This window comes from Equus quagga, chromosome 12 (assembly GCF_021613505.1).
Source record: "Equus quagga isolate Etosha38 chromosome 12, UCLA_HA_Equagga_1.0, whole genome shotgun sequence".
Taxonomy (NCBI): domain Eukaryota; kingdom Metazoa; phylum Chordata; class Mammalia; order Perissodactyla; family Equidae; genus Equus; species Equus quagga.
The window spans coordinates 15,172,450-15,193,835 of record NC_060278.1 but is presented as its reverse complement, the minus strand read 5'-3'; the positions used below and the strand labels follow the sequence as shown (position 1 = coordinate 15,193,835).

Below are 21,386 nucleotides of genomic sequence, written 5' to 3'. Positions count from 1 at the left end.
GAAACTTCCTCACTATATGACCTTGGTTAAGTTAATAATTTCCCTAAACCTTCCTTTCTTCCCCTGTAAAAAAACAGCTGTAGTAATACCTTCTCCATAGGGCTATTATGAAAACTAGATCTATCTAAAGCATTCAGAACAGAGTCTGTTTCGTAAGGTATTCACTAAATATTAGCCATAATTTGACACTAGCACTATAACTTGCCATTCTTCGCGTTTCTCTTCTTCCTCTTTTCTTCTCATCTTCCTCCAGAATGTCTTTGTGGAAGTTAACTATTTCTTTGCATATTTACTTGAAAAGTGGGTCAAAGTATTCTGCCCCACACAAATTAGGTGATACATACAATGCTTTGGGAAATATTAAGCTCTACAAAAATCAGAGGTGAGCATTATATTAAATATAGTGGATCTGGGTTTTTCAATATTAAATTTTTTAGAAGTAGCTACTGTTCATGATTTAGTGTAAAATAGTCAGTAGGAACAGTTATGCTATGCAGATGCTGTAACAGCAAAGAGGAACTAACAGGAGTTTCAGAATAAAGGAGGCAGACCTTGGCAGTTCTATGAGCAATATGGCTGCATGATGCTGTATCTTAGAATATTTGGAAAAAAATTGAATTTCTTAAATTGATAATTCTTCCCTTTTTCAATCAATTTCCAGTATGAACAACACAACTCTGGGTTTTTGTTTGTTTGGTTTTTTGGTCAGATAGAATCCTTTTTTCCACAAATGTGTCTTTTAATGTACTTAGAGAAGCATAACAAGGTGATTTCTTTTGAGCGCCGCCCTTTTAAAAGTATGTGCACACATTGGAGAGCCAACCTAAGAGTCAGATTTTTGTTTTTCAGTTTCCAAATGTGACTTTGAAGCAAATAGCTGTGGTTGGTTTGAAGCAGTTAGTGGTGACGACTTTGACTGGACGTGGAGCTCTAGAAGTAACCTTCCTGCTGAGTTTGAGCAGCAGGCCCCACCTCAGGATCACACCCACAACACAGCTCAAGGTAGGAAACAAGCAGAGACTCTCTGTAGCTACTTAAATTTACCTTTGGTCGGGTCTGAGAAGAGAAAGAGAAGCAGTTACGGTTCTATGTGACTACAACAAATGGTAGCACGCTTGAATATTGTCAATTATACTTACGTTGGCAACATGGAACGGCTCATTTATGGGTGGTGGTATGGAGTACAGATATATTTTTGGTTGAATTAAGTGGAAATTACCTTTTTTGGCATCATTTTGAACTAGATGTAGATAATAGTTTAATATTTATGGGAGCAAATTTGGCTAACGATCATTTTTATTGATTTTTAATTGTTGTAGAGTCTTACTTTTAGTTGGACATGGAACTCAGTGCACGGTTAAGAGAGAGAAGTCTCGCTTTAGAATCCAGTAGGTTAACTTATGATTTGTTTTTCTATTCCAATAGGGCATTTTATGTTCATTCTGAAGAAAAGCAGCAGCTTGTCACAAATTGCTAAACTCCAGAGCCCAACTTTCAGCCAGACAGGTCCTGGATGCACCTTTTCCTTCTGGTAAATATTAAAAACAAAGGTCAACTACGCCAGCAGCCTGTGGGTTGCAGGCATATTCCTGCATTTATTAGACATTATGATTTGTCCCTGGTTTTACTTTAAAAATAGCTATTGCATTAGATTACACAATTAGCATTTTCCTAAGGAGCACATTGTTGGTATTGATTGTGTTCTTTCTTAAGATGAAAGGAACTCTTTCCCGCCAACAGTGGATTAACACTGCCTCCTCTGTTCTGGGCTGAACTCCTTGGGAAAGGTTCCTAGGGTCCTGAGAACCAGAGTATGCACCTCAGCAGATAAGCTCTTGCAAACAGGCAGCCACAATTCCTGCAAGAAATAAAGGTGCCCATTATGATAGCTAATTATTAATTGATGGTTGACCAAGTGGAAGCATCTAAAAGTTAAATATTTAGTCTGTCCCATAAATCATTTCCATATCTTATGTTTGCTCTTTTCCAGGTTCTATAACTATGGCCTGTCAGTGGGAGCAGCTGAGCTACTGCTACACATGGAAAATTCCAATGAATCCACAGTACTCTGGAGAGTATTATATAACCAGGGAAACCAATGGTCACAGGCAACTATTCAGCTTGGGCGCCTTACTCAGCCCTTCCATTTTTCACTAAGTAAAGTCAGTCTTGGCATGTATGGTGGGGTCTCAGCTATTGATGATACCACATTTGAAAATTGTACTCTTCCCCTCCCTGTGGAGAGCTGCGAGGGGCCAGATCATTTCTGGTGTCCACACACCAAGGCTTGCATAGAAAAGCTTCAATTATGCGATCTGCTGGATGATTGTGGGGATCGTGCTGATGAGGTTGACTGTGGTAAGTCATGTTTTTTCGTCCTTCTTACTTATTTTGGTAGGGGTGATCTTGGTTAGTTCACCATTTCTAGCCAATCAAGCCAAAGACATTAAGCATTGTTCCAAAGTTGATGAATGTTATGTGTGATTAATTAATTAATTAATTAGGCAAGCCATCAGTATTTATGAACTAGATTATGTGGGTTTATGAACTAGATCACTAGAGATACAAGGATGAACACAACTGCACAGAGTCCTGACCTCATGGAGCTTATGGTCTAAATGAGGAGATCGATATTATTCAAGTATTTAAAAAATGAATATAAAATGGAGAACAGGAGTTACAAATAGACGTGTTGTGATAATAAGGGCATTGGATTTTCTAGAGGTGATGACTTAGCTGGGATCTGAAAAAGAATAAGTCAAAGCATATATGTAAAAGCCCTGATATTTGACTCCATCGCAGATGGAAGACAGCCAATGTGGCTGGAGCAAGGAGATGAAGGAGAAATGGGGTGCTACATAAGGGAGAAGATGTAGGGGAGGCCAGATTTGCAGATCTTTGTAGTCCATATAAAGGAAGTTTTTCTTCACTTGAAGATTTTTAAGAAAGAAGGTAATATAATAAAATTAGCATGTTTAAAAATGTCACTGTGAATGTGGTGTAAGGAATGGATTGGAGGAGAGTGGATTTGGGATTTCCATTAGGAGGCCATTGCAGTAGTCCACAGGAAAAGGGTTGGCAGCCTGTGTTACAGTGATGATGATGGAAGGACTAAAGTTTGAGGAAATATTTAGGAGGGGCCTTTGATGATGTTTTGGCTGTGGGGAGCAGAGAGTAAGGTGTCAAAGATACGTCCTGAGTTTCTGGTTTAAATTACCAAAAATGATGACTGCATGTGTCTTGCAATTTAATAAACCTGGCTCAAGATACTGCTTAACGCCTTTGCTCCTGAAAATGAACCAGAACCTAACAGTTATTTGGTTTTTTTTAATGACGAAAACCAGTCAGAAAAACAATTGCATCTTTCCTTGTCCATAAATAGCAAGAGTTCTTAAAATTCAAACTATGTGCCTACTAAATTGGGAGGCTAATTATAACCAAAGAAAGCCACAAAATGCTTGGTACGTCATAGGAAACATTACATTAAGAAATTTCCATATAAATCATTGTAGAGAGTTTTGCATATATGTGATCTTTGATATAGTCAGGCATATTGAAGTCAGAATTACCATGCATCTCATTACACAAGTAATACCTCAAGTGGATATAAATAAAATTGATGAATTCCACAATGGCTATTGTAAGAAGTGTTACTTGTCCTAAAGATAATTTATTTTTGTACATTTAGAAAGCGTTTTCATCATTTTCAAGCTTTCCAAATCCCACTCCTTAAAAAATGATCTGTGGCTAAAAATAAGCAAATCATTCTTTGAACTTCTCAGTATTAACTTAGAATGTAATGGGCAATATAACTGTAATATCAAAATACTTTTTGTGGCTAAATATTAATGAAAGGAAATAGTAGTGGCATTAGACTGTCAGTTTCTCTCACAGTTTTCCATCTAGACATATTACTTTATTGCAAGAATGCATTAAACATCCAGAAGTCTATGCTATATTCCTAAAGTGTGTTTAAGAACATGGTCTTTTATTAAAGGGCAAAGTTGCTTGTATTCTCTTTTGAAGTAAAGGTTGAACACGCAGTCAGTATGAAGACAGGCAATATAAGAATCTGCTGGCTTTACTGCCAGGTTTGTGACAGAAAACGCAGGAGCTTGACATTCTCCTTCTCCACAGCCAAAGACTGACACCTGGAGAGTGCACTGTGGGTCCCCAGTTCACGTCGCGGCTGGGCTTGATTAGTCACAAGTGAGGAAATAGCAAATGAAAACTCAGCTCCCATTTGACATTTACTCACTTGATTCCCTTCATTAGGTCTGAGCTCCGGTTCTATGGTTTTCAGAGACGGATGATCTGTCCTTGCCTGGCTGCATTTATTCACATGTGCTGTTATTTATTGTTTCATAGTATTTGTTCATCTTGGCACCAAGTGCAGTTACTAAGATGAATAGTTAAAGGACAGCTGACATTTATTTTTTAAAAATATTAACTTATGTAAATGAAGCTAAAATATGGGAGTACTCGTTAATTCTAAATCCTGTCCCTTTTGCCCAAATAATGTCAAATGTACATCCTATCCCATTTATTCTAAGCAAATACTTGGTGTCGATAAAATCCCCACATCTTGAAAAATGAATGGTGTTCCTATATAATTAGGTAGAGTTTTCAATTGATAAGGAACTAGTCAATTTTTTATAAGTGCTTTGAATTCTTCTGGTGTCTGGAGAGAGTTAGAAATTTAAAAGCTCTGGCTTAAAGGAGCTACAACCCAGTGAGAAGAACAGACCTCCACTGAGGAGACACAGCTAAGAACTGGCAAGGCACACGACAGAGGTGGAGAAAAGGACACGTTGGGAAGACGGTGCATGCTGGGGGGAGGATAGTTGGGCATCAACAACAAGTTATTTTAATTTGAGAAAAGTGGAGCTTCAAAGATAGAGTTTTGATTTAAGTTTAGATTAAATCAGTATATATTAAAGGATTTTGAATAAAGATGGAAAATGATAAACTGACATTGAAGGATGATCATTCTGGCACTGGTCCGGAGGGGAATTTGGAGATGGAGCAGGATGGAACCAGAGGCAAGAACTTTTCAGAGTGAGGTCTGGAAAACACCTGCATCAGAATCGTCTTGGGTATTTGTTAAAAACACTGATTCCTGAGCCTGACCCCATATCTAACAAACTAGTATTTGTGCAGGCTTCACTTTGGTGTAAGCAATTTTACCATGCAGCCCAGGTGATTCTGAAAGATTGAGACCTATTAAAATATGATTGTCCTCAGTTTCACATGTTAGAATCATCAAGGGAGCTGATCAAGTATCCTGATGTTTGGCTACACTATTTGGGCCAATCAAGTTAACATCTCTGGAGATGAATTCTGGGTTTTGGTGTGTTTCGTTTTGTTTCTTAATGCTCACTGGTGATTGGAACATTTGGTTAAGGTTGAAATCCACTGAGCCAGAAGTTTGTTGCAGTGAGCCAGCCATGGGGTCATGATCATTTGCCTAAAGTTATGGTAATAGAAGCAGAGAAGGGCTGGGCATAAAAGCATTTGGGAATAATGGCCAAAGCAAGTCCACCTTCAGTCCATAAAATATTATTATTGATATATTATCTAGGATTTATTCACTCTTTTAAAAACTTTAATGTTGCATTTAAAAAATTAAAATGGTTTACCTTGACAAGAGCAAAATATCTACTGGTATTCTTAATCATAGTTATTTTTGTCTTTAATTACCTTTTACTATTATTTAATGCCAATTGCAGTACATGAACTACAATGTAACTTTGAAAATGGAGTTTGTAATTGGGAGCAAGATACAGAAGATGACTTTGATTGGACCAGGTACCAGGGTCCAACTCCAACACTTAATACAGGGCCAATGAAGGATAATACTTTGGGCACAGCTAAAGGACACTATCTCTACATAGAATCTTCGGAGCCACAGGTTTTCCAAAACAGAGCTGCTTTACTCAGCCCAATTCTTAATGCCACGAATACAGAGGGCTGCACCTTCCGCTTGTATTACCACATGTTTGGAAAGCGCATTTATAGGCTGGCCATCTACCAGCGAATCTGGAGTAACACAAGGGGACAGCTGCTATGGGAGATATTTGGAAACCAAGGCAACAGGTGGATAAGGAAACACCTCAACATTTCCAGCAGGCAGCCTTTTCAGGTATGGATAATGGGTTTCATAATGTGTATTTGAAATGCATCAGGATGTCTAAGAAATATGAAAGAATGTGATATTCTTGAATTGAAAGTAAGCGGAATTTGATCAAAGTTACTTGACACTCATTTATCACTTAATTAAGGTTGTACCAAAGGTTGTTAAGTTGCTTTCCTCCTTGACTATCCCCAATAATATGTGATTCAAATCTCTAAAGATGGAACCATGACATTGGAAACGGCTGCAGGTCCTTCTGATTTATTCTACTAAAAAAAATCTGCAAGGAAAAAGACTTTGGCACACTCTCTGGTATTCCACAAAAGCTCAGATTCTTAAATCTGTTATTGTGAATATTTCACTTGACTTTTTCACGTTTTATGGTTAAGCAACAAAATCCAGGAAAAGTGTATGCTTTGTAGGAAAATCACACAGCTACCTTGGGGCAGAGCTAGAGTTTGAGTCTTAACCTCCTTACTCCTGGTGGAATATGCTTTATTCTGAATCTTACTATCTTCTCCTAAAAGTCAAACTTGCAAGAGCAAGTTCAAATGCTTATGTGGCTTTTACAGTTTTATAAAGGACTTTTATGTATATTATCTATTTGATTCTCTCAGCAATTCCCTGAAGTGGGTGAGTCAGAGATCCTTTGTGCCAATTTTATAGATATGGTGAAAAAAACTCAAAGAGGTTGCTGTTCATGACCAAATAGCTGGTGGGCAGCAGAACTGGGGCTTGGATGGGACCCACAGTTTCTAATTAATTCACATTCATATCCAATATATCATACAGCCTGTAACATGTAGGAGGGTTGAATATTTGTTCTTTCTCCCTTAGGTCAATTAGATCTAAATATAATACACTGGAAGAAACTTCTTATCTATCCTGACTAAACATTTTTTTGCATGTACTAAATTTGTCTCAGTTACCCAGATTTAAAGCATTGCCACTATCTAAATGTCTTGAATTAACAGTTTTTGTAGCCAAGAATCCAGGCCACCTTTTGAGAGCTTCCAGCAATCATAGATGTACATTGTACGTGGCTCGGTAGAGAATACATTGGGGTTGGTGATTTGTCCAGATAGACGTAAGCTGAAAGCATGAGAGCTAATCTGCCCTCTGTAGAGTGATATCTGGCTGTTCAGCCGCAATGGTAAGATGCGTGAGATCATATGAAATGAAGTTGAATAGAGGCTTTTTGGACTTTAATTTAATAATGGTGCATCCACTTCAAATTAATTCTTAATGCCTGATCAGGCCAATTGTAATTTGGACCAAACTAGTGTTTAGTGAATAAACTGTCCTTGTGATCTTTACTCAAGAATTAGTTTGCAGGAGAAGATCACCTTGGCAGGAGAGCGGCTTCACAGTCAGATGAATGTGGAACTAACCAAGAAATCCTTTCGTTATGAATCTAAAGCATAAAAATTAAGGTTTGAAGCCCATCCTGGTTATATATATGGAGTATTCTGTTTGATTTTACCTAGGGGTTCCTTTAGATTTTTTAGTTTTTAAATGAAATTCAAGCATGAAAAGATAAAATAAAGATTCTGCACGCTGCATAGATTAATCATTCAAGATAGTAAAAATTGGGTCCAATTTAAGCAACAGGATATTTTTCTTCGTTGAATAATGGGTGTACATAGTTTCTGTTCTACTGAGCAAGAGCAGCAATAACAACCAACATTTTAATTAACTGTGGTATTTTAGGTGAAATTACCTAGTATCATGCCCAGCAGATGACAGGTACTCATTAAATGTTTGTTTAAAAGAAAAATTCAAAGATCTTTCAGGATTATTCATTTCAAATGAAATACGTAGGATAGGACTAGATTGTACATGCAAGTATAGGAACTGTTTGGCATATTAATGTCACTTGAAATAATCAGTCACCGCTCTTATGTGTGGCAATGTCAGTAAAGGTTCAGCAAATCATTACACCTAAAACTTCAGGTTAACCTCCAACTGATTTTTATTGGGAGCTTTATTGAGGTATAATTGACATATAATAAACTACATATTGAAAGTTTTGAAACCATTACCACAATCAAGATAATTAAAAACATGTATACTTCTAAAAGTTTCATCATGTCCCTTTGGAATACCTCTCTCTGGACCCTCACTCTCATCTCTTAACAACCACTGAACTGCTGTCAGTGTACACTAATTTCTACTTCCCAGACTTTTATATAAATGAAACTGTATAGTATGCACTTTTTTCTGTCTTATTTCATTCAGCATAAATGAATCTCAAAATAATTATGCTGAATTATATTGTATATGTTATTCCATTATATGATATAGCAGTTTATCCATTTACCTATTGATCAATATTTGGGTTGCTTGTAGTTTTAGCTGCTATAAATAAGTCTGTTGTGAATATTTGTGTATAAATATTTATATGGTCATTTGCTTTTATTTCTTTTGGGTAGATACTCAGGGGCGAATGGCTGGATCATAATGGTAGAAGTATGTGTAACTTTTTAAGCGACTCTTAAATTGTTTTTGAAGTTTATCATCTTTTATTTCCATTGGCAGAATGTGAGAGTTCTAGTTCCTCCACATCCTAGCCAGTACTCGTTATCGTCAGTCTTCTTAATTTTAGCCACTCCGAGTATACAGTGGTACCTCATTGTGGTGTTAATTTGCATTGCCTCAGCATTAATTATGCTGAACATATTTTCATCTGCTTATCTGCCAAATGAATGTCTGATTTGAAATGTCTGTTCAAATCTTTTGTCCAATTTTTTTTTTTTTAAAGATTTTATTTTTTCCTTTTTCTCCCCAAAGCCCCGCGTACATAGTTGTTTTGTATATTCTTCGTTGTGGGTCCTTCTAGTTGTGGCATGTGGGACGCTGCCTCAGCGTGGTCTGATGAGCAGTGCCATGTCCGCGCCCAGGATTCGAACCAACGAAACACTGGACCGCCTGCAGCGGAGCGCGTGAACTTAACCACTCGGCCACGGGGCCAGCCCCTTCTTTTGTCCAATTTTTAAATTGTGGTTTTTGTTTTCTTACTATTGAGTTTTGAACTTTCTAATATTTTCTGGATGCAGGCCTTTTTATCAGCTGTATGAATTACAAACATTTTCTCCCACTCTGTAGTTTGCCTTTTCATTCTTTTAATAGATTCTTTTGAAGAGCAGATTCTTTTTAACTTTGATGAAGTCCAACTTATCAATATATTATTTTATAGATCATGCTTCTGTGTTGTATATAAGAAAGCTTTGACCAACTCAAAGTCCTCAGGTTTCCACCCCTCCCTCTCCCCTCCTTTGGGGATTTTGATTACGTGAAATTAAGCAGCTTGAAGTTTTTTCACAGCTTACTGTTGCTCTTTTCGTTTTTTTTTTCTAATTCTCATTTCCCTCTGTGTTTTATTTTGGATAGTATCTATCATTATTTCTTTAATGCCTAATCCATTAATCCCCTCCAGTGTATTTATCATCTCCTAAATTGTAAATTTTATCTCTAAAGTATGACTTGGACCTTTATTTTGTCTCCTATATCTCTGTTTTAGGACCTCCAGAATACAGTTTTAATAACTGTTTTAGATTTTCTAGGTGACGTCAATAAGATGTCAGAATGGGAGATCCCCTGCATATCCCCTCTCAATAAAAATAATTTGAGGGGCTGGCCCGGTGGCGCAGCGGTTAAGTTCGCGTGTTCTGCTTCTTGACGGCCCGGGGTTCACCAGTTTGAATCCTGGATGTGGACATGGCACCGCTTGGCACACCACGCTGTGATAGGCGTCCCACATATAAAGTAGAGGAAGGTGGGCATGGATGTTAGCTCAGGGCCAGGCTTCCTCAGCAAAAAGAGGAGGACTGCCAGTAGTTAGCTTCGGGCTAATCTTCCTCAAAAAAATAGTAATAATAATTTGAGGGGCTGGGCCCGTGGCCAAGTAGTTGGGTTCACATGCACTACCTCGGCGGCCCAGGGGAACTTTGGGATCCAGCCACAGGCTAGGAGCAGTCCTGCCTGCTCAGGTGCCCACTAGAAGTCTCATTCATGTCCTTGGAGGTAGGCCACTCTTTGGAGGTAGGTCACTGAACTCAGTCTGACAGCAGATCCTGAAACAGCCCAGGGTTTCTTTGGTTCGCATCCTGGGCATGGACATGGCACTGCTCATCAGGCCGTGCTGGGGTAGGCACCCACATGCCCCAACTAGACGGACCCACAACTAAAATATACAACTGTGTACTGGGGGATTTGTGGAGAAAAAGCAGAAAAAAAAATAATTTGGCAACCATCTATGGACAAAAGTGCCTTTGTGGGAGCTTTAATATGTTCAATGAGATATGTTTCATTTTTTTTAAATTATTTAGGTTTCTTAGAACTTACTGCTAATTCCTTTTCCGAGCATGCTTTTTGGATAGGAGATACCACTCTTTTTCCTGAGTCTATACTGCCAGCATGAAATTTCCCTGAAACATCAATGTAGCAACACAACTTACACCCTATGTGGAGGGTCACATTCAAATGTCAACAAGGAAAGATATTTGAGTCAGCCTCTATTGTAGAGGCTGTTGAATGAAAATAAGTGAGAAGGGACATTTTATCACCACTGTTTTGAAGAAAATTTTAAAGTGTAACTTCTAAAGAGGTTTCAACTGTTATAATACTGAGCACGCTATAGACCTTCTGAAAGGACAATTTCTAACAAAGACAATTTCTAACAAAGAAACACAATGGGTTCTTTATCAAGTCTAGTCTCATCTGTATGTCACATTTTTGCTTATCCTTAAATGAGGATCTAGGTACATCATGAAAACTAACTTTCACACAAGCGCCTAGTTATGTGATGTTTTCAGCTGCCTTTGTTGGTTGTGCACCACGGATGTTATATCAGTATCATAGGATATTACGTTTGGAATTATTTAACATTAAAATTAGGTCAAGAACTTTCTCACCTGCTATTTGACCCAGATGTACTCTGTACCTCCAGTGTTAAGAATTTATTATTTCATGAGGTTTTCCATCCTACCTTTGGACATACTGACAACAAACATTTTCTTATACAAAATTGAAATCTGTCTCCGTTATGCTTTTCCCTTGTAGGATTGAGTTTCTTGGCGTGGATTCAGTATCAGTGGTAGTCACTGATAAGGGTTACAAAAATCTAGTTTATGCAACTTATTAATTCTTTAGCACCACGGAAATCAGGACTTACAATCTTCAGCTCACTTCTTCCTAACATGACCTCTTTTTTCTGACGTGTGTATTTGTGTATGAGGTGGCCCTGGGGAGGACACGGGCCTTCAAAGAAGAGATTCTCCTGCTAGACCTCTTAGTGCCACAGAACTTTCTTACTAAATCTAAAAGAATTCCATTGTGTTCTGGTAACATCCTTCAGTAATAAAGCAAAAGAAGTTTTTCCCAGGTGGATTTTCTGGTGTGAGATTTTTAAAAATCTTACCCCTAATCACGATTTATTTTTTCATTTATGGAATATGCCTTTAGATTCTAAATGGTGCATCATTTTTCAGCACTTCTAGGAAAAAAATGTTTCTAAAGTTATGTTGTAAATAAAACAGCACCATATTTAATAATGTTAAGTTTATCCCACTTTCCATGAAATTATATGCAGAAATGTTGAAAGTGTAAATTATAGATGCTACCTCGTGTAACATTTTTTTCCGAGTGTGTATAGTTTGCTAGAATTTGCATTGAAATGTTTTGGATGGAGTCTGCTGGCTTGAAGCCTGTGTAAGCAACATTCAGAGATTTGTTGCGTGTTGAACAGTATACTAAATCTTGTTTCACAATCTTAAGTTTCTCTTAGGCTATCTTCTTCAGCTGAATTCAAATATAACCACAGCTTATTATGTCCACTTTTCATCAAATCCAGATGCAAAGTGATGAGTTTAGTTTCCAGTGTGAAGAACATGTGACTAGAGAAGAATAGAAGAAAAGGTTAGGTAGAGGTTGCTACAAGAGTGTATGTGTCAGAAAACAAGTCTAATTTTTAATAAATCTGTTATTTAAATCCTACTCTACTTGTTATGACTTCCGTAATACTAAATGGCATCTAATATTTTTGAGCCTCCAGAATTACAATGGAATATTATTATGGGTCATTAAGCATTGGAAAAGCATACAAATTAATATATACTGTGGTAGTATCCAAAGATTTATATAATCCATGTTGGAAAGAAGTGAAGGAGAGAGAAAAAGAGACAGAGAAAGAAAGATTTGGGTTGTTGGGTTGAATTTCTTAACAAGTGCCAATTGGTTGGTAAAAAGGGTTAGAAAAATACTAACATGACTGAATGCTTTAATTGCAGTGTTCTGTTATCCCTTCTCAGTCTATACCCTATTTTGAAACTTCGTGTAACTGTGTTTTTGTTTGTTTCTTTCTTTTTGTCCCTGGTGTTGCATATACGAGCCATCTGTGCCTCTTCTACTCATGGATACTTCCACATCCCTTCACCCTGCCTTCTGGCTAGATTTGGCAGAATGGAGTCAGGACAGGTAGACCCAGTGTGGTGGGTTGCCATGTCTGATTTTGCAAATTTTGCCACAGTAAGGTTGTCCAGCTGAGGAGCTCTGAGAGGGGATGAAATCTCAATTGTGGGGTTTATTTGCCATTTTAGAATTTGCACAAAAGTGCTGGATATGCTAACGGCTGCCCTGCTGGCCCCCTCTTTACGAGGAAGTATTTAAATGTACTTGTGTGAAGCTGCCGTATGAAGAAAAGTGCGTTAGATTGTCAGGGCTGAATCATTTTGCTAAAAATGATACTTTCAAGTAGCACATGGGGTATGAATTTTCTTATTCAGACAGGATCTGTATATCTAGCTAGACAAACAGAAGCAGTTTATTTCTGATGTATTGTTCACCCTCTGGGAATAAACTCTATGAAATGTCTTTCAAATGTGTCTTTCTCTTTCTAGATCCAAACTTGTTTTAGTCATGTAAACCATTTCAGAGTTGCCTTTTCTCTGCATGAGTTTTTTTTTTTTTTTTTAAACATTGTAACGTATTGAACCAAATAGTTTTGCTTGCTTATATTGATGACACATGATTTTGGCTTTTATCTTCAGTAGAAAAATCAATGTGCCATAGTGTTCACTAAGAAAAAGGTATAGAATCTCTTTGTAATTCTTTGTCAGATGATTGCTTTATCTTGATTTATGCCTTTAAGCTTTCTCATTCAGCAGAACATACTGTGTGGCTATCTGTGAGAGCAAAGCGATCTATACTAATTTATGCTCTCAGCACAGTGTCCTTCCAGAATTGCTTATGGAACATATCAACTTGCTACGGGTTAGGGACCCAGGGCTTTCTTCTCTCTTAAACATGTCAGATTGATGGTTTTGGTCTATATCCAAATTTTTATATTAAAATTTTTCATAAAAATATTCCTTTAGCAGATAAAAGAAGATTGTAGGTGACTTTTAGTCTATGTTTTCCAGAATTTTAAGGTCTGAAAAGAAGCTCATGATTCTTGGTCTTCGCAGAATTGCCCTCACTTATATCAGGATTACCATTTGGAACTGCTTCAGGGGCTAGTCTGAAATGATTTTCAAAACAGCTTTGTCAACTATTGCCAAACTGAAATGTGATTATAAACTTTTCAAAATGAGTTTCTTGAAATGAGATTCAAGATATTATCTTGCACGTAATTTTTTTTTTACCCAAACACATTCTAGTTTGCTTTACTATGTCATTATTTGTGTTGGAAACACAATATTTCATTGTTAACGGCTTGAACATTTTTATTAAACTTAAAAATTATTAGGCCTGCTTTGTCCTTGCATAGAAGATGTTCTTTACATTTTGTGATATAAAGCCTTCTGCCCAGGAGAGAAAAAAAATATGCACGAATGCCATTCTGAAATGTTTAAGGTTAAAGATGTTCATTGACACCTGAATCAGTCTCCAGGAGAATTAAGGATAGAGAATGAAGATGGAAAAAAGTCCTAAAATATGTGAAAAATAGAAGTCAGTCCCATAATCCCAAACTTATGATCTATTAGGGAATTCCATGATGGACCTAAAGTCTCCATTTACACTGAAATTCTAACAGAGGACTTTTTTCCTCCCAATTTCTGTGTGAGTTGCCATCTATGGAAATTTCATTTGCATTTGGAACCATTGAAATTTCCAGGATATTTGAGATATTTGTAGAAACTAGTTAGGCTATTTGAAATGAGCACTGTTCTGGAAAATCTGGAATGTGTGTCCCTGTATATAAGCCTGTTTTTATTAGCTATAGGCTATTTCTATACTTCTGTGTCTTTAAATTCACTGTCCTATGTGCACAGGTATATATGCACATACATATATGTTAATGTATTTTCTGTCATTAGATGATTCCTGTGATTTTCTTTTGTGTGTATCAGGAGGATAATTATTATTTTAACTGCAGTGCTCCTGTCGTTGCTTCAATCAGTACAGAGCAGACCTTCACCCACAGTGTCCCTGGCTGTGACTTCATCTAAATTATAACACAGTCAAAAGCAATCAAAATCCACTAAAAGTGTAAGAGAAGCTAGAGAGCACCCAGGCTGTTTCCGACGAGAAGGCTTTATTTTTCCCCATCAAATGCAGTGTGTAACTACTTGTTTTGACCTCCAGCATTCTATTGCTCCTCCTACGTTGCTGGCCCTGGCTTTCTGATCTTTGATTTTGATTACATTTGAAGATTCATCCTTGCTTATTTCTCAGCTTCTCTGCTCTCTGTCTCATAGGTGATGACAGCTTCCTCTGTCACTCTTGGCATTATCCCTGCTCCAATAACCGCTAATGATAGAGGTGGGTGTTTTATATGAGTGTCATTCTTTCTAAGTAAACTTGACACATCCTGGGACTACAATTTGTAGTGTTGTACTTACGTTACAAATTACAATGTTATACTGCTAGCACAATTTATGCAATATTATAACTTCACATCAACTTGGAACTACTATTTGGTATAAAATGTGAGTTCATTTTATTATACATTTTACGTAGCTCACGTTAAAGTCATACTTTTGGTACAATAAATTTAACTTTTTACTGCATTATAGAGTAATTTCAAGCTATTGAACAAGGTGCAGTATGGACTTTGGAGTAAAACTGCTTAAGTTCAAATCCTGGCTGTGTCATTTGTTAGCTGTGTATCCTTAGGGAAATTACGTGACTTCTCTGTGCCACAGTTTCTTCAATAGTGGATATAATAATAGTACCTGCCTTGTATAGTTTTTGTGATGATTACGTGTATTAATGTATATAAAATGCTTAGAAAAGAATCAGGCATACAGTAATTACTCAAATGTTAGCAACAGTAACAATAATAAATATATAATGATCAATATTATATATTTATTATTTATTCAATATAATTTATTAATTATTAATATTATTGTTTATTTAATATAATTGTTAATATATAGTTATTATTATTAAGTTAAAAAATAAAAATTGAAAGTTGTTACCTGAACTAGAATAAACATTATATGATCTCTGTCCCCTTTCTAAATGGTTGAGGAGATAGAGCATTTCCTCTATCTTCATGCCTAATGATTCTAAATAAAGAAGGAAAGGCATTTCTTCCCTCATGGTAGCTAGAGCAGCCTGCCTGTTCTTTCTCTTATCGTGCAATAGAATGAGAAAAGGTCAATGTAGTAATAGAACTGAATAATAGTTATGGAGAGTCATAATGACAGAGTCTACCGAAATTTAAAGGATAATAAAGGAGAATTATGAAGAACTTTATGCCAATAAGTTGGACTACTTAGATGAAATGAACACAAATTACCAAAACTGACTCAAGAAGAAATAGGAAACTCAAAGAGCTCTGTATCAGTTAAAGGAATTTAATTCACATTTAAAAGTTCACATAAGGAAAACTCCAGGGCTAGATATATTCACTGATTCATTATATTAAAATTTAAAAAAAAAAAAGCGAGGAGGAAACATATTCCAACTGAGGCCAGTATTATCTTGATACCAAACCCAGAGACATCACGAGAGAAGAAAACGAGAGACCAGCATCTGTTGTGGACTTTGATACAACATTCTTCACACAAGTTTATCAAGTTGTGCCCAGCAATATTAAAAAATAATAATATTCATGACCAAATAGGGTTTATCTCAGTAATGCAAGTTTGGGTTAATATCTGAAAATCTACCATGTTAACAGAAATGAGGGGACAAATCTTGTGAAACATTTCAATAGATGCGTAAAAAGTAGTTACCAAATGCAACGCGCTTTTGTAGTAAAGATTCTCAGCAAGCTACGCATAGAAGGGAACATTTTTGAACTGATTACCTGTATTTAAAAGAAATCTACAGCTAACATACTTCATGGTGAAAGACAGTGCTTTCTACATAAGATTGGGAAGAATGCAAGGCTACTTCGTTTCCCTACTTCTTTTAAATATTGTACTGGAGTCCAACCTAGTGCAAAAGGGAGAAAAAAAAAAAAAGGGAAAGAAAGAAGGAAGGAGGGACAGAAAGAAAGGAAAGGCACACATTTTGGAAAGGAAGAAAACACTGTATTTATTCTCAGATGGCATGAATGTATACATAGAAAATCCTAGGAATCTGCAGAAAAGCTCTAATAAGTGGATTTAGCAAAGTTTTAAGACAAAAGGTCAATAAATACTATTAAGTGGATTTCTGTATACAATCAGTAGGCAATTTGAAAATTACATTATATAAACAACTTAACTTACAATAGCATCAAATTAAGAAAATATTTAGGAATAAATTTAATGAAAGATGTGCAGATCTGAAATTTATAAAACATTGATATGTGAAATTAAAGAAAACCTAAATAAATGGAAATATATATATGAAATTCACAGATAAATGCTTAATACTTATTAGATAACAATTATCTCCAAATTGATCTGTAGATTCAATGCAATCCCAATCAGCTCCACAAGCCTATTTGGAAAGGTTGCAAAGCTGATTCTAGAATTTTTATGGGAATGCAGAGGTCTTAGAATAGCCAAAGCATTTTTTTTTTAAAGAAAAATGAAGTTGGAGGACTTAGCATTCCAGATTTCAAGACATATTATAAAGCTGCTTTAAGCAATACAGCATACTATTGGCATAAAGAAGACATATATATCAATGAAACAGAATAAAAAGCTTAGAAAGAGACCCACCCTTATATAGCCAGTTGTAATTCAATAGGGAAATAATAGTTTCTTAAAAAATGATGCTGTTAAAATTGAATACTAAATGGAAGATATGAACTTCAGCCCTTACCTCATGCCATTGCCTCAAAGCAACTCAGGATATATTATATACATAACTGTAAATGTAAAAGTATAAAACTTATTGAAGAAAACATATGGGATTTTTTTATGATCTTGCTATAGGCAGCAATTTTCTAAATAAAAAAAGAAAAAAGATTAAAAATCATAAGTTGAACTTGATCAAAATCAAATCTTTATTTGAAAAACACCATCAAGAAATGAAAAGGCAAACCGTAGACTAGGAGAAAATACTTTCAAGTATATCTAAAAAAGAACTTGTATCTGGAATATATAAATAAGTATAACAACTCAATAATGAAAAATCAAACCACCTAATAAAATGGGCAAAATATTTGCACAGACATTTCTCTAAAAAGGATGTACAATGACCAATAAACAATGAAAAGATGCTTGACATCACTCATTATCAGGGAAATGCAAATTAAAACCACACTGAGGTCCCATTTTATATCCACTGGAATGGCTGAAATGAAAAGAACTGACCATATCAAGTGTTGATGTTGATATGAGGCGAGTGCTTTTCCACATTGCTGGTGGAAATTCAGAATGGTACAGCCACTTTGGAAAACAGTTTGGCAGTTTATCATAACATTATACATACAACTGACCCTATGGCAAAGCAGCTCCGCTCCTACCCAAGAGAATTAAAAACATATCCACACAAAGGCTGATACTAGAAAGTTCATAGCAGATCCATCAACTGGATAAACCAGTCATGGTAAGTTCATAAATGGAATATTACTCAGCAATAAAAAGGAACAAACTACTGATAGGATAACAATATGAATGAATCTCAAAAACCTTGTGCTCAGTGAAGGAAGCTAGACATCAAAGATCAATATATGATTCCACTAATAGGATACTCTAGAAGATACAAAACTATAGTGACAGAAATAGATTAGTGGTTTCCTAGATCAAATGCAAAGCAGTAGGAGAGAACGTTTTGTGAGGACGTAATTTTCCGTATCTTGATCATGGCTGTGGTTCATGATAATATTCATCTGCCATAATCCACTTAACTCTACACTTAAAATGGGTGGATTTTATTGCATGTAAATTATACTTAAGTCCATAAAACTGTTTAGAGCTAGCTCGTCTGTGAACGTAATCTGCAGAGCAGCAATTATTTTTATACTGTAGAAATCTGCTGAGTAGCAAACCTCAGAAGGGTTGAAGAAAAGGGTAGAGTCTTCTTCAATAAATTTCAATTAGAAGTGTCCTAGGCTCTATGTAGCTCTAGCTATCTTCTTTATTGTAGTCTCTCATTAAATTAGTTTACACTTCTAACAATCTGAGCATGATTTTTAAATACCCATCATATACCTTTCTTTTACTGTAAAAAATATACAAGAAGATAGATATATATATATGCATAAATATATATAACTATATATTTTTATAGTAAATATAAATATACATATTTATAGTAATATATATAGTAAATATATATTTTTTTATAGTAAAAGATATCTTTTGTGTGTGTCATTTGAAGAATTCAAATGTTTTTACTGACTTTTTTTTAGCATTCTCTTGATACCATGTAATTTTTTATTGGATTTGAAATAAAAAGAAAGTAAACATGCTAAAAGAATTTTATTTGACTAAATTAAGTGTGCTCTTCACAGTGGCACAAAGTGAATATCTTTAACCTGTGTAATGATATATCAGAAAATGTTAGGTAAGGAAAAATAAACTGGTATAGTAAAGTTATATGTTTCTTAGAAGGGAACTGATTATAGCCTTATGTATTTTTTTCTGAAATTTTTTGAGGAGATACTTATAGCAAAATATATTATCAGTGATCAATCTAATTACTTAAAAGTTTGCTTGTGTCCCACCCATAGTTGATAGTACACTGCTTCCTTGGGTTCTGTTTCATTAATTAGCTTTGGCAATAGAGTATGCGACTCCCTCCAGGACCTGCCCAGCCTCTCTGGCAGTAGCATTTTCATGGTTCTTCTGACTGATCTCTATTTTAATTAGGGCCTTCATGCCTCTTCATCTTTGCCCTTCATGCCTCTAGCCTGACTTGCACATGATGTGTAATCCAACTTTATCCTCTGCATCAGTAGCTTCAGCCTACATAAAAGCAGGTCTTTTTCTGCGCCCCTTCACTATTATCCCCATTTTTTTTCTTTTGTCCTCACATGACCAAAAAACCAGCTTTTGTCTGTGGTCGCCACATGTCATTCACTTGGTTCTAAATATCTAGATCCAACCTTTACACCTTCTTTTCACAAAGTTTCCTGATGTGCCCTCAGGACTGCCATTGGCTGTTGAGAGAAAGCCTATCTATCTAAGTCCAAAGGTGTTGTCATCTATGGTAGCTGTCAAAGTGTACGATGCTTAGGGTCTTTAGTGCCCCCAGTTCTTGGAAGTGGGAGAGAATTAGCTTCTCTGTCCCCCTAACTCTGTACTACTCCATATTATCTTAGTAATTGTTGCTTTCTGGAGGTTCTTAAACAAATAAAAGCGAAGCAAAACATAGCAAGAGACAAATGTTTTAACAGACTTTGAGGATTAATATATAGATTTTAATTTATCTTTTAATTTATGTCTCCTAACAGAATAGATTATATAGTTTTGATTCACTGGCCATGAATTAGCTCTGCCCACACAAAGTTTCTTATGAATAGTTTGTTGTGGATACTGTTGTGCGTGACCCAGATCTTCCCTAAGACTGAAGTATTCCTCTGGGAGGTACTCTGAAGCACTAAGAGGACTCTGGAAGTGCTCTCTAAAGTACTCTGCTAGGAGTGTTGTCAGCTAATGCCTCCCAGCTGTAGAGGGTTGACCTGACAAAGTGATGCCCTCCTCTCGGAGACAGCCCATATCTGAAGAACAGTCAATGCAGGGTGGAAAAGCTCGGCATTCTTGCCTCAATTTAGGAAAACTCTGAAGGACCATCCAGTTCATTGTGTGATTGGTTGAGGCCTTTGTTGACTGTATCACAGCTCATCTGCTCTCTCCACTCAATCCTATTTCTTTTACTCCCCTACAGTTGTTGATTTCAAAGGAGTTACCCAGTAAAAGTTCTGTACCCAAATCTCTGTCTCACATCTATTTTACAGGGAAGCTGGCCTGAGACCTATTTCCATTAGTTTCTGGCCTGAATCCTAATAAGTCATAGAAGCCCAAAGGCAGGTCGTGGAGCTTCATCTTCTGTTTTTCTTTGTCGCCTCTATTTCTACTAAAGCTTTACTCATGTAGACAGAAAACAAAACTGTTAGCCACAGCTATATTTAACAGTTTCTATGTGCCAGGTACTGTATTTTGTACATTATCTTTTTATAATCTCCCCAAAACACTAAGAGGAAGGTTCTAATCTTCTCTGGAGAAAATGAGGGACAGCATTCTGTAAAACATTGACTTTAGGGGAAGTAAGGGGAAGAACCTGAGGGGCCTCTTTGTGTTATTTTTGCATCTTCTCTGTAAGTCTAAAATTAGGTCAAAATAAAAATTTTTTTAAAACATCGAGTAGTAGAACTAGGTTTTTAAGATTTGCAGTGTGGCTCCAGACTTCAAGTACTTAATTACTAACCTAAATTGCCTTTAAAACAAAAGTTCTCTTGGAGTTGCACCAGGGCAAAGTGACATGAGTGTGTGCTTTTTTGCAAAGAGTGAAATGGGGTGTATATCCAGACAGTAGTCGCCTGAAACATTCTGTTATGGATATAAGTTTTGTATAAATTGTTAGTCTAATATTATCACTTATGCTATAACTACCTAAAAAAATGGGGACCAATTTCTTTTAATTTTCACTCTATCAGCTTGAATTAAAAGCACATATGCAAGCATGTGGATGAATTGCAGTGACTATAGTGGTGACAATGCTCAAGTAAATGAATATGTGACCCCCACCCCCTTACCTCTTGCTTTTTCAGTGTTTCAAAGAGAGAACAGGATGGTTCAGGCAGTCAGCTCGTTCCCCCACACTTTTAGTTAATGGCATCTTATCTTTAACACTTTGTCATCTTTAAGATGCTTCTTTTGTCTCACAGACCTCAGTTCTCAGGATGTGGAAGAATCATTGTGTT

At 36.3% G+C, this 21,386-nt stretch overlaps 1 protein-coding gene across 1 annotated transcript in view; it reads left to right on the top strand.

Annotated features, from left to right (window-relative positions):
- MALRD1 (MAM and LDL receptor class A domain containing 1) overlaps positions 1–21,386 on the top strand; it is a 640,183-nt gene that overhangs the window by 142,628 nt on the left and 476,169 nt on the right. Inside the window, exons 15-18 of the mRNA XM_046679849.1 lie at positions 850–1,002; positions 1,426–1,531; positions 1,991–2,358; positions 5,730–6,142. Coding sequence (XP_046535805.1) covers positions 850–1,002; positions 1,426–1,531; positions 1,991–2,358; positions 5,730–6,142 — 1,040 coding nt within the window. The remainder of the gene's footprint in view (positions 1–849; positions 1,003–1,425; positions 1,532–1,990; positions 2,359–5,729; positions 6,143–21,386) is intronic.